At 50.0% G+C, this 13,587-nt stretch overlaps 1 protein-coding gene across 2 annotated transcripts in view; it reads left to right on the plus strand.

The window, feature by feature from the left end:
- ATP9A (ATPase, class II, type 9A) overlaps positions 1-13,587 on the plus strand; it is a 114,912-nt gene that overhangs the window by 95,750 nt on the left and 5,575 nt on the right. For both annotated transcript variants that reach the window (XM_012656915.1, XM_012656914.1), the window contains exons 19-26: positions 1,447-1,545; positions 3,569-3,658; positions 3,769-3,913; positions 4,721-4,785; positions 7,225-7,380; positions 10,486-10,550; positions 12,188-12,296; positions 12,893-12,950. In XM_012656915.1, coding sequence (XP_012512369.1) covers positions 1,447-1,545; positions 3,569-3,658; positions 3,769-3,913; positions 4,721-4,785; positions 7,225-7,380; positions 10,486-10,550; positions 12,188-12,296; positions 12,893-12,950 — 787 coding nt within the window. The remainder of the gene's footprint in view (positions 1-1,446; positions 1,546-3,568; positions 3,659-3,768; positions 3,914-4,720; positions 4,786-7,224; positions 7,381-10,485; positions 10,551-12,187; positions 12,297-12,892; positions 12,951-13,587) is intronic.

The following is a 13,587-nucleotide window of genomic DNA, read 5'->3' on the forward strand; positions in this document are numbered from 1 at the left end:
TCACTGTGGTGTTTAAAGCCGGACACCGGCGATGTCTGAGACTTCTCCTCTGGGAGTTTTGAGATTCCATCTTATGCTCTCAGCTTCACCCCCGGGAGTTTCCTCCTCCTCAAGACTGTTTTATTCCAAAGACGAGATTTATTCGCCTGGTGGTCCCCACCTGTCTTTCTGGTTTCCCCTTTTAGACGCGAAGGGGAGGGGAGTGAGGTCTGCGGCGTGATCTCTCACAGGAAACTTTCCCCTTCAGCACCTTTTCCAGGTACAGAAACCGAGTGAGGCAGCTACGGCTCCAGCTTCCCTTAGCGCCTCCTGTCGTCCCAGCAAGGCCGTTAGCCACGGGCGCACCCGATGGTTCTCTCCATGGTTTTCTAGAACTTGAGCCCCCAGCGCCTTCCCCAGTATCTTTTCTCTACATCAAACCCTGAAAACGACACTAAACTAGGACCACTTAAATGAATACTGTTTTCAGGCCGGAAGGGATATCGAGGGTCAACCCCAGAGGGACAGGCCACAGGCATAGCCCCCAGGAGTGCCCAGTGCCTCCCTTCTGTCCTCTGTCTGCCTGGGTCCCCATCCTGCCCTCTGTGACCCTTGGCAAGTGACTCAGCCTCTCTGTGCTTCTGTTTCCCGGTCTCAGGAAGTTAGCGTGAGGGTAAAACGCAGCTCAGCCTGGGTGCCCGGCGCCTCGGGAACGTTTTCTTTCCTGTAACCCCCCCCCATCGCCCCTCACCATCCAGATTTCCTTCGTCCAATAACCCCAAGACTTCTCTCTGCTGGGAGCAAAGAGAACAGAAGGGTTAATGAGGTAAAACAGAGCAGGAGGCACATTCATGTGGACTCTGAAGACCCGGACTCTGGCCTGGTTAGGACAAGAGGTCGCTGTGTGGCTTTGGGGAAGTCACCTACCCTCTCTGAGCCCACGGCAGTGAAACGCGGAGTGAGCAGATACAAGGCGTGGAAGAGCCTGGTTCAGTTACCGTCGGTGTGTTAGAGGCAGAGTTAAACCCCGGGAGAGTCTGTCACGGGCACCCGACCACGTAGAAAGTCTGCAGTGTCATAAATCAGTGCTTCCTGTAGGACACGGAGGAGACCTCGCATTCATACAGCCTTGCCCTTCTTTTACAGTGTTCATGTCTTTGAGAAAAATCCCCAGAAGGAGGATTATGAGGTCCAAAGACCGAGCTTCACAAGCCTCCCGTAGCTCGTGGAGAGAAGCTCGTTCTAAAAGCGTCCCGGCAGCTTTTGCTGCCACCAGCCGTGGTTGGTCAGGGCCCCGAAGCCCTTCGCTGAGAACGTTCCCTGTGGTACACTGGGGACACCATGAGTCTCGAGGAGGTGAACGGAACGTATCAAGTTCAGCTCAGTGTTCTTGGAAACTCAGCTGACGCAGACGACAGGCGGCCTCAGAAACTAACCAACAGGACCTCTCTTGTGCCGTAATTTCAGGTTTGGATGCTGACAGGGGACAAGCTGGAGACGGCGACATGCACAGCGAAGAATGCACATCTGGTGACCAGAAACCAGGACATCCACATTTTCCGGCTGGTAAAGCGTTCTCCGTGTCGGGGCTGCGTGGGCGTGATGCCTCGGTTTGTCCCGTGACCGCATAACCTTGAGCAGGCCCCTGAAGAGGGAAGGGGTGGCGCGTGGCGGGGGCAGCAGCCTAGGCCACCGTGGGTTTGGGCAGGATTACCAGGTGCTGGCTGAGGAATCCCTGCCAGCAGTGGTTTGGGAGCACCGCATTCCAGCCCTGTGCTGATGCTGGCTCTTACCCTTTTCGGGGGACGTGGTCCCCTTTGCAAAGCTGATGAGGCTTAGACACCGCCCTCGGAAAGAGGCAAATCAGCTCCAACATATGAAATTGCGCATATGATTCCCGGGACTTTGCTGAACCCCCAAAGGCCAGATTTCTTTCTTGGATAAGAAAGAAATCTCAGATCACAGATGCTGGCCTGCCTGTCCTCCGAAGGGTCGCGTTTAGGAACACCAGGGAGCCCTTTGGTGGGGGAGAATGGTGGCAGATGAGGAACTGCCTGCCCTGGTAGCAGGCACGGACCACAGTGCCACATCAGAGCTGCTCCCAGCGGGGACCGTCCTGTGCTTCATTGCGTGAGGGACGTGAGGGCCGCTAGGTCCCCTTTGGGGCAGGATGTAGCAGTCCCACTATCCAAAATCAGAGCCACGATGTCAGACAACTGGAGGGACTCCAGATGTTTCGGGGTCCCCCTTCACCCCTGCCTTTGGTCCATGGCGCACAGAAGCTTCGGGAAATCCAGCGATTTTGGAACAGCAGTGTTGTGCAGAGGCAGATACGTCGATGGTCAGCATCCACAGATTCTTTGTGAATTCGCCTGCTCCCTGAAACTTATCTGTGACCCCGAAGTCGGTACTCACAGCGTTTCACGGCCGCTTGCAGACAGACGTAGAGTGGAGAAAAATGTGGGTCGCCCGCCACACACGTTCCCAGCTGAGGCTGAACAGGGCGGTGCTCCACCCTCTCGTCTCAGCTCTTGTCCTGGGCACAAGTGTCCTCTTTCTAGTTCATTTAAGTATCATATTTTTCACATTTTTGTGCTTTTTGTTGGCAGTTTGCTGTTGTAAATGGCCCCCAGCACAGTGCTAAAGTGCTGTCTAGTGTTCCTAAGCCGAGAAGGCTGTGATGCTCCTGCTGGAGAAACACGTGCCTTAGATGCGCTTCCTTCAGGCAGGAGTCACAGTGGTTAGCCAGGAGTGCCATGTTGATCAATCGAGGTGTCGCTAAACAGGAACACAAATAAAACAAGGTTTTGTGTTGGTGAAAATGCTGTGACCAGAGGCTTGCAGGAACCTAACCCTCTATTTCCCCTACAGGCAGTGGTTCGGTATTTGCTAATTCAGTATTTGCGGTGACTTCATAGAACATAGCTGCCACGTATAATGAGAATTGACTGTATATTCTGGAACTCAGGGGTTGCAGACTATGGCCTGTGCAGTAGCCACCTGATTTTGTAAACAACAAGTGCTTTGATTGGAATGTAGATGTGCCCACTGGTTTACATATCATGTACGGCTGTTTCTGAACTACAACAGAGTCGAGGAGTTGTGGTCGAGACCGTAGGGCCACAGAGGCTGCAGTGTTTGACATCTGGTCATTTACAGAAAAAGCGGGCGCCCCACGAGGCGCCTGGCTTTGAGCACCGGCTCTGCAGTGTGCCAGCTACGTTACTTGGGCAGGATAATGCATCTCGCCACCCTTCAGTTTCCTGAAGTGGAAAACAGAGCTGTTGTCATCACGCACCTCTTAGAGCCCTTGTGAGGAATAAATGAGGACAAGCCATGAAAAGCGCCCAGCACCGTGCCTGGCACACAGTGAAAGTGCAGTCGCTTTTAGTCCTGGGGACGTGGAGGGTGATGGCTGGTACACAGGCTCTCCCGATTCCCGCGGAATCGTAACCACCAGGGTTTCGTTTGGGTCTGGGGGTGGGGGACGGGGAGGGGCCCTTGGCCGTACGCTGGCTCCGGGAAGCTGCTGTTATTGTTCTTTCGTCTCCAGAGAGCAATGCCTTCTCATCTCTCCATTCCCTTCTAGGTGACCAACCGTGGGGAGGCCCACCTCGAGCTGAACGCTTTCCGCAGGAAGCACGACTGCGCCCTGGTCATCTCTGGAGACTCCCTGGAGGTGAGCTCGGGGACCCCCAGAGAGCAGGCTCCTCCCAAGAGCCTGGGCCTCTTCCTGCCGCAGCAGGCTAGGAGGTGACCTTGGCTGACCCCTCCCTCCACGCCCTCCAGGTCTGCCTCAAGTTCTACGAGTACGAGTTCATGGAGCTGGCCTGCCAGTGCCCGGCCGTGGTCTGCTGCCGCTGCGCCCCGACCCAGAAGGCCCAGATCGTGCGCCTGCTGCAGGAGCGCACCGGGAAGCTCACCTGTGCAGTAGGTAGGCACTGCCCGGGCCCGGACCACTGGCCCTGGCCTCCCGGTGCACTGGCGTCACCTTCTGGAAGGCGAAATGGACTCTGCTGCTGTGTTCTTCAAATTCTCCAGACTTTGCGCAGGTCACGATTTTTTCCCTCCCCACAGACTTTGCCTCTCTTTTTGTTATTATTTTTAATATTTCCCTTGGAGAGACACTAGATAAGCATATCCCAGGGCCTCTCCTCCTTTGCTAGTGACACAAGAACACAGCATTCCAGAAGGGTGGCGACCACATGCTGAGGAGTTGGGTCTGGGTTCAAATCTGTCTGCTGCATTTTACCAGCTGGGTGCCCGAGGCAGCTTCCTTCACCCATCTGAGCCTCGGTTTGCTCATCAGTAGGATGGGGATAATAACAGTGGTTTCCTCAAATGGTACTTGCAAGGATGAAAGTCACATTTCAAAAGCGCTTGCCCCAGTGTGTGGTCAGTGTTCAACGTGAGCAACGCTAGTTGTCGCCGACGGTGATGTCGCGCAGCACAGCTGCCTCAGGGGAAGGCAGGTGGTGGTTGCAGATGTCCACGTGGGTGCAGCCCACTGCCCCTGCTCCGTGCCGGGACCCTGGGCGCGTCACCTGGTCTCTCTGACGCTCGGCAAAATAGCGCCTCTAAACTAGGATCGCGATGGCGCGGGTGATTAGAGAGATTACACGGAGCAGGGCAGGCAAGGCGTTTATACCAGGCACTCCGTGAGAGGCAGACATGTTTTATTGTTTAAGGTAAACCTGAGATACGGGGGTCATCTTTTCTCTCTGGTCTGTGTGGCCCACAGGCGACGGTGGCAATGACGTCAGCATGATCCAGGAGTCCGACTGTGGAGTCGGGGTGGAAGGAAAGGTGAGCGCGTTTCCCTCTGCTCCGAGCCACGAGCTGGAGTGTTTTACTTGTGTTCTTTCCCCTGCAAGACACGGCTTTGATGCTTTTGGAGATTCTGGGTAAGAATTGTAAAATGCAAGGAACTGTGTATCACAATTACCTGGAAGTCAGAGATTCATACCGCCATATCTTATAGACAGATAATTGCTGGCTTTTTGCTTGCCAAAACCTAAATTAAAAAAAAAAGTTTTTCTATATTCTTAGGGTACCATGAAAGTATTTCAACTTTTCCGTGGTCATCAGCACCGTCAGTAAAAGCATCAGTTACCGTGCTGTGCGCTGATCTCTTGGGGGCTGTAGAAGAATGGGGCATGGTTTGCTTCTCGCTAAAAGGCCTCTTTGGCTATAATTTTTAAAAGCTTTTGTAGGCTGGGCTCGGTGACTCCCGCCTGTGATCCTAGCATTCTGGGAGGCCGAGGCGGGAGGATGGCTTGAGCTCAGGAGTTCAAGACCAGCCTGAGCAAGAACCAGACCCTGTAGCTAAAAACAATAAAGAAAGAAAGGAGAGAGAGAGAGAGAGAGAGAGAGAGAAAGAAAGAAAGAGTTTTTGTGCTATGAAATAATTTTTCTGTCTTTCCTTCCTTGTCCATTGTGTGCTTGCCTCTTATAATTTACTCTGCCCTTTGTGAGCTCTAAGTGACTACCAGCAAGAAGATTGGTCACCATGTTTGTTAGAACTATGTGTAAAATAAGAATACCAAAGCCCTGAGGGAAGACTAGAAATGCCCTCCTCAGCGTTTTGTTGCGTATCTTCATGAATTTGGCTAACCTCTAGGCCTTTTTTTTCCTTTCCTACCCTGTCTGGTTCTCTGGTTCTCAGCCACATGACAATTATTTGAAGTTGCAGAGATAAATGATTCTTAACTTTGTTGGAAATCAGTATAGGTTCCCTGGATGTAGATTTTAAGAAGCACTCTTGCGTTTAATAGAATTCTTTCCCAGTTCCTGTATAGCACTAAAACATTTCCTTTTCTATTAAAAAAATTATATTCTGATTCCTTTGTTTTTTGGAGTGTAAAGTCATAAGCACTCCCTACAAAAAATTAAAACAATTTAGAAATAAAGTGCATCCTTGCTTTTAGATAGTTACCTTAAACTAGTGACATTGGTTATTCCTCCAAAATTTTTACCATGTGTATGTTATTGGTTATGAGGATGTATATATTTGTCATATATACACATAACTTACACATGTATATATTATTTTCATGTGTAATTTTAAATTAAAAATATACTGTGCATTTTGTTAGGCAGCTTGCTTAAATCTGCTCTGTGATTTCTTTCTACATCAGAGCATGCAGAACCCTCACTTCTTCCCCTCCCTGTACAATTTTATTTTGAAAAATGCATCCCTTCAGAAAAGTTGAAATAGAACAAGGAATATCCATCTACCCTTCACTTCGATTTGCCAGTTGTTAACATTTGCCAGGTTCTTTCTCTCTCTCTCTGAATCAGCTGATTGTAAATTGCACATAATAATATGTTACCCCTACATTCTTCAGTGTAATCCCTTGAGAACAAGGACATTCTCCTATGTGAGCAAAATAACATTGTCACCCCCCAAAGGTAACATCGATGTAATGATACTATGTAATATTCGTAGTCACATTTCCCCAATTGTTCTCAAAATATTTTCAAAGCTTAAAAAAAATAAAAAAGCTCCAGGAACCAATAAGTATCATAAATTAAATTTATTAACATGTCTTTCTGTCTCTTTAATCTTCTTTAATGTAGACCACTTTTCTCCATCTTTTTTGTTTTTGACGGAGGGGTGTTTTTTGTAACAATGGTATTTTTAAGGCACTCAGGACAGCTGTAGGGTTTCCTACGGTGTCTGTTGGTTGGATTGATTTGGTTCAGAGTCTGGTTTTGGTGTGAGTAGCACATCCGGAATCGCCACCATCTGACTGTCCCATTATTGGCCATTACCTACCTTTTAAAATGGGCAACTTCCATTATCTGGTTGCGCTGTGAGTTATTTCCACTTCTGTAAATGTGCAGAGCTGTAGGTCAGGAATATCCCATCTCATATCATTAGTAGCATCAGGTTTTCACCTCATGTTTAACTCTTAAGGGAACCAAATGTTATAAAAACACCTATCTCTGAGTGACTCTTTGTCATTGTGGGGTGAGCTGAACCCCCAAGGGTTAATATTAGATCCACTTGACCTCCAAATGATAACTACCTGTGATCCAGAATGTTTTTTTATTTAAATAAATTCCTCTTTTAAATCAGATTTAGACTGGGACCACCAACTGAGTATAGCTTGAAACCAAAGAATCTCTTCATTGATGTTCTTCAAAGATCTCCTTACGTCGTCTTGCTTTTTCAATTAGAAAAAAATGTGTTTGTCATGACCTCTCGTGCTTCTGACCGTGCCCAATTTCACTGGATTTTAGGAAGGAAAACAGGCTTCCCTGGCTGCAGACTTCTCCATCACTCAGTTTAAGCACCTCGGCCGCTTGCTCATGGTGCATGGCCGCAACAGCTACAAGCGGTCAGCCGCCCTCAGCCAGTTCGTGATTCACAGGAGCCTGTGCATCAGCACCATGCAGGTGGGTGGGCAGCTGTTACCTTTGACAGGGGCACGTGGCTATGCCATGCAAGGGGGTGGGCAGCTGGCCCCTTTGCTCAGGTGCTTATGGCTATGTGGTTCCCATGGGAAACGCCAGGGAATTAGACTATGCTTTGGAGCTGTTACCCTTCCAGGCCAGTTTATGTCCCCTGCCTGGCCACGTTTCAGCTGATAGACCTGGGGCAAGTCCCTGAAGCTCCTGGTGCTCTAGAGTCATCCTCTGTTAAGCAGTGCTGGCCAGTCCTGCCTGTGGCGTGGGTGTGAGCATTAGTGGTGGTGCCATCCAGTGTTGGCATGGAGTGGGGGGAGTGCAAATGACAAGTTATAATTGGGGGTGAGTTGTTATCATTGGTTTGCCAGAGCGAAAGGTGCAGAGTTAAACAATGAATGCCGATTCCAGCCCTGATTTTTTGCATGCAGAGGCACAGGCCAACAGAGAACAATCGCGAAAGAAGCATAGCTCACTTTTCTTGAGTGTGTCTTGTACCCTGGGCCTCAGGCTGAGTGTTCACAGTGCAGTGTCTCATATAGTCCTCACAACACCCTAAGCCCATTTTACAGATGGGGAGGCTGAGGCTAAGTAAGGTGAGGAGTTTGTGCAGTGTCCTGCACGGATTTAGTCTGTTCAGGCAGGTGGATCCCGGAACACGTGCTTGTGATCAAAGTCTCCTCCTTGGTATACTCAATACGGAGGGACTGAGGCCACCTCTACTTGCAGGGGGTCAGTGTGATACATGGCACAGAGGTTATCTTGGCATCATGGTTCTGTGTCCCAGCGGAGCCTGGCAGGGAGTCGAGCTTAGTTATCATGACTGCTAATACCCTTGGGGTTCACCTCTTGCTCCCACCTTGCTTTTACACAAAAGGATTTTTGTGTAAAATCTGCCACCAGGCTGTAGCAATTAGGTGTGTGCCAGGAATGAGGCCAAAAGGAGGGAAAGACAACGTTTTGGGCATTGAAAAGCCACTTTTCCTTCCAGCATTGGGTTGAAAATGCTCCCAGTGAAGTGGAGAGAACATAGGAGCAGTAGATCCTGGAACCACGTCTCTTCCTGACCATACCACTAAGTACCTGTGAGACCCTGAGCAAGTCAGTTTACTGCTCTAGGCCTCAGCCTTTCCACCTGTAGGATGGGAATAAGATCCTCCTTGTCCTCAGACAGGGGTACATTGAATAACAGAATTATTTAAGGCTTCAGTGCGAAGACATCCTCACTGTTATTAATAGAAGGGAAACAGGATACTATATAAACGTCAGGTGATATTTTAATTTGTAGGAAAGGTGTTCAATCACACGCAAGGCAGAATGAGTCAGGCGGTGCTGGTTTACGTACACGAGAATTCACCCGCACTGGCCTCATCCAGGCTTTTAGGGGGTGATCTTATGTTTTAAATATCTATTGCGTTTGTGAGTGGAGGAGCCTTAAAGTGATTTTCATCAAAGCGATCTAAACCCAAACAGCTGGTGTGGTTCACCAGACCACATCTGTATTTTTAATTTATGTTAACTCATCAATCGAACCGGATAATGCTGTGGTTTTAATCACGGGGAGATTAATCAGCCCATCTCTGGGCACACACACAAAAGCTGACCGGGATGAACTGACTTCTGCAATGACTGGATGTTACCATTAGCATCGATGCAGGAAAAAAAAAAAAATTTCCAGGATGGGACACTGTTCTTTGTGCTACAGAAAATGCCTTTGACCCCTGTCCACTGTGCTGAACGTGGCTGCCTGGGAGCAAGTCCCCGTTAGAATTGCACCTGGACGTTGGTCTCCGAGAGACATGGACACAGTGTTTTTATTTTCCCCAGAATGCTCTTGTCAAAGTGAAGGCTTTATGGTCTGCACGGCCCTGTTGGAGGAAGGGGCTCTTGATGCTGATTTGCAAAATAAACACTAGATCCTTGACATTTCTATGAACATCCTTCCTGTGCAGCGGCGCAGCCTGGGTGAGAAGTCATTCGAAAGGTGGCTTTCCCGGCACTGTGATTCTGAAAGCATGACCTGGGGCTCCGCGTGGCCACGGTGCTCAGTGGCACTTGTGTCCTGAGCTCTGTGCCAAGCGAGCACGTGTTCTTCACGGGAGACGGCCCTGGTTAGACGCTGTTTCTGATTACTAGGGTGGCTTGGCCTTTCTCTCAGTGTGTAGTTTTTAAAAAGCCTTCGGGCAACACTGTTCCTGTCCTTCCTTTGGTTTTATGCTAATGGAAATGGGCCCGAAGACCCCTCGCTTCTGCTAGCCTGTAGCTGCCCAGAGAAGGCGCGGAGAACACCGCGCCTGACTCCGTCTCCCCAGCCGTTCTTCGCTGCCCGTAGCTCCCATCTTCCAGATCAGGAAGCAGACGTTCCTGTGAGGGTTTGTAAACGTCTTCGCTGCCCTTCTCTAACTGCGAGAGTAATCCGTCATGTTCTCTTTTTAAAAATTTGCAAAAATACTAAAATGTGTAGTGTAAGAAGCGAAGCCTTCTCTGCCTCCCCGGCCTCCACGGAAACTGGCGTAGAGACTTCGAGGCTCTTTTCCATGTCGGTTTTCACACGCGTGCCAGCTCGTTGTCGGCATGCGTGCCTGGAGGGCAGGGACTCTGAGCCGTTTAGGAGCGTGGGCTCTGGGGACAGCGCCAGGCTTGAGTCCCACAGGGATGTGACCTCAGTTTCCCCGTCTCTAAAATGTGGGTGACAGTAGGACTCGAACTCGTGGGTTGCTCTGGAGATCAGCTGCGCTTATGTGTCTGGGTCCGGCACATGGAACTTAACACGTTTACAAAGGGGCTGAGAGTGGGCTCTGGAGCTAGATTACTGGGTGTGACTCCTGGCTTTGTTGCTTGTAAGCTGTGTGGTCTCGGGCAAGCCACTTAGCCTCTCTGAGCCTCACTTTCCTCATCTGTATAATGGGGATGATGATAACAGTACCTACGTTGTAGGGTCACTGTGAGAATTAAATGGGCTACTACACATAAAGAACTTCCAGCAGTGCCCGTGAGCAGTAAGTGCCGTATAAGTGTCAGGTGCTATTTTTATTTTATAAACATAAGGGCTTTTGTCATGGTTTTTGGTGACGTCCTCCTTTCTCCTTGGCACAGGCTGTCTTTTCCTCCGTGTTTTACTTTGCCTCCGTCCCTCTCTATCAAGGATTCCTCATCATTGGGTAAGGAAATCCAGGCAAGGTATTAATTTTTTATGAAACCTCCTTAAAATGCCACAGAAAAGAGAAGAAACATCGTGTAGAGGCTCCCAGGTCCCCAGGGCCCCTTGGACTCCCCGCCCCAGTAAAGGCAGGCCCAGCAATGTGGTTTAGAACCTCCTCGAGTTAATGAGGTTTCGAGCTGCTAAGCCCTTAACCAGATTGAAGAAGCAAGAGTCTGATGGGCTTGTGGCCCGTAGCATTTTGCCGTTTGTGCTCGGCAATGAAAAAACACTCACTCCAGAGAGCGCAAGGTCACCGCCGCTGGAGGAGAGCAAGGCGGGGGGTTCACAGACTCGGCGATTTCACTGGGGTGTAGGAAGAGTGAGAGGATCTGAAAGGTGCCCTCCTGGCTGGAGCTGGCCCACGGAAGTCCTGCCGGTGGAGTGCAAGGAGGGCCGGGGCCCGCGATGTGCATGGACAGAGCTTGCCCTCGGGGTGCCACAGTGTCAGAGAGGGTGTCCCTTGGGCATTTGCTGCCATCACACCCACCCCCATTCCTGACCTGGAACTTCACACTGTTCCCTTTGCCCTTTTTATAAAAAGTGCTCAGTCTTTGAATCCCCTGGGCAGGGGGAGTTTGGTTACCAAATGCCCAGATGCAGACGCACGCTGCTGGGCCCGCACCTGGTTAGGAGGAGATAGAAGGCACGGGAAGCCCAGCTGGGCTCAGGGGAGTCTCGCAAAGTCCACTTTCCATCTACTGTGTTTGGCCGCTTAGTCCAGCCTGAGAGTAGGCACTGCAGTTCTGCCTGCTGCTAATTGGAAAAGTGGACTGTCCTTTTTTGGGTCCTGAAAGAGTAAAAGAATGTGCCAGAATATAATTAGGGAGTCCCCGAGCTACACTTCATACCACCTTCCATGGTGTGGCCTTGTCCTCCCTGCGGGTCCTCATTTCCTCCTCTCTCACCCTCAGCCCCAGCCACGCTGGCCTCCTGCTCTTCCTCAGACGTGACAGCCACACCCCACCACAGGGCCTTTGCACTGGCTGCTGCTTCTGCCTGCAGCGTTCTTCTTCCCAGTGTTGGCTCGGCTGCCCTTCACATCTCGTGGGTGTTTACTCAAATGTCCTATCTCAGCCGGGTGCGGTAGCGCACACCTGTAGTCCCAGCTACTTGGGAGGCTGAGGCAGGAGGATCGCTTGAGCCCAGGAGTTCGAGGCTATAGTGTGCTGTGATCGCACCTGTGAATACCCCTGCACTCCAGCCTGGGCAATGTAGTGAGACCTCATCTCTAAAAAGAAAAATATGTCTTGTTCTTTGGCCACCCTCTCTAAAATCATACCCCTACCCCCCGCACATACACGCATGCGCACACCCGTCTTACTGCCTCTTCCCCATTATGTTTTTCTCCATAGCACTTACCCTAACGCACGCAGAGTTTACTTAATTTATTTGTTTACGGACTCAGTACTAAAGCTCTCAAGGGCAGACGCTCTATCCTTTTTTCATCCTGAGTCTGGTGCTTAGAGCCGGCCCTGGCACACAAGAGGCGCACAATAAATAGTCACCGGAGGAAGGAATGGACTGGGCTCCAGAGGCTGGCGCAGAGAGTTGCTCTCCTTCCACTGGCTGGACTTACCCAGGCTGTCTTCTCTCCAGGTACTCCACGATTTATACCATGTTTCCTGTATTTTCTCTGGTCCTGGACAAAGACGTGAAGTCGGAAGTGGCCATGCTGTACCCTGAGCTCTACAAGGATCTCCTCAAGGTCGCTAGCTCCTCCGTCCTTCTCTCCTTCCCTCCTTCCCTCCTTCCTCTCCTCCTCTCTCCTTCCCTCCCTGCCTCCTTTTTTCTGTGGAATGTGTTTCACACAGAACCTCCACATCTGATCCAAGCACTTGAACCGGCAGCTTTCTTCCTTTTGCGGGGAAGGCGTGGGCGTTTACATGTTTTCTCAAGACAGTGCTATACGCGCTGTCGTAAAGACTGTGACACAGTAATCTGTAAACCGAAAACAAACCAACTCTTGACTTTTAAAAAGGCTCCTCCCGAAAGTTCCGTTCTGCAGCCGTAACTTGTGTTTGCTCCTAGAGATGTTCTTGTGTTCACTTCCAGAAAAGCGTGTGTATGTGTGTGCAGGTGTGCAGTTTTGTTTGTTGTCAAGGGTTTTTACTAACGGCCAGATTGATTCCCATCCAGTGTCAGTTCTCTTTTAAAAAAACGTAATTCCTCTCATGTGTTCACACGTGTGTATCAAGCCACTTCTCCGATGGAGACAGGCAGGTCCTCATCTGGTTAGAGGAAAGGTGATGTGAGTGAGTCACCATGGGAACCCACTCTAATCTTTCCCCGTCTCTCGTGTAGGGACGACCGCTGTCCTACAAGACGTTCTTGATATGGGTTCTGATTAGCATCTATCAAGGTAAGGATGGGGGCCCCCCGTTTGTCTTGTGTTCTGGTGTTGACCCAATCGCGTCCCTTTCCTGCCTGTAGACATGAAGAGGAGGACCTGGAGCCTCTAACAGCAGAGAGCAGCGTGACAGCGTGTCCCGCGCAGACCCTGCAAACGTTAAGCCCAGGCAGATCGGCAGTGTGCAGAGCTTAATGTGTCCGCTCAGTGACGTAGCAAAGTCAGAGAAAATACAACTAATAATCATAGCCTGCCAGGGTGTTATGTCACAGAAAGGGGTGTTACATCGTAGAAAGTGCTTACTTTTTGGGATATTCTGATACCTTTTCTGAGAGGTCAAATCGTAGCTTTTGAAAAACGTATATTCAGTGGCCTCCAGAGAGGGTCTCACACACCGTAGGGGCTTGTAAGATGACCTGTTGGAGTGTCAGAAGAATATAGCAAAACTTCTATTTGTATTTCCCTCACTCTTTTTAGAATTTCCACTTTTACGTGTGATTTGTAATGCATGGAATATATTTGTGCAGAGGTCCTAGTATCTCTGTATATGTGGACAGATGCCCATGTGTGACTTACTAATAATCCCATATAGAGTTTATTCTAAATGTTTGTTACTGATGGGCTGTGCCATCAAAATGTTTACAGCACA

Source organism: Propithecus coquereli, unplaced genomic scaffold (genome assembly GCF_000956105.1).
Source record: "Propithecus coquereli isolate 6110/MARCELLA unplaced genomic scaffold, Pcoq_1.0 Scaffold527, whole genome shotgun sequence".
In the NCBI taxonomy this organism is placed as follows: domain Eukaryota; kingdom Metazoa; phylum Chordata; class Mammalia; order Primates; family Indriidae; genus Propithecus; species Propithecus coquereli.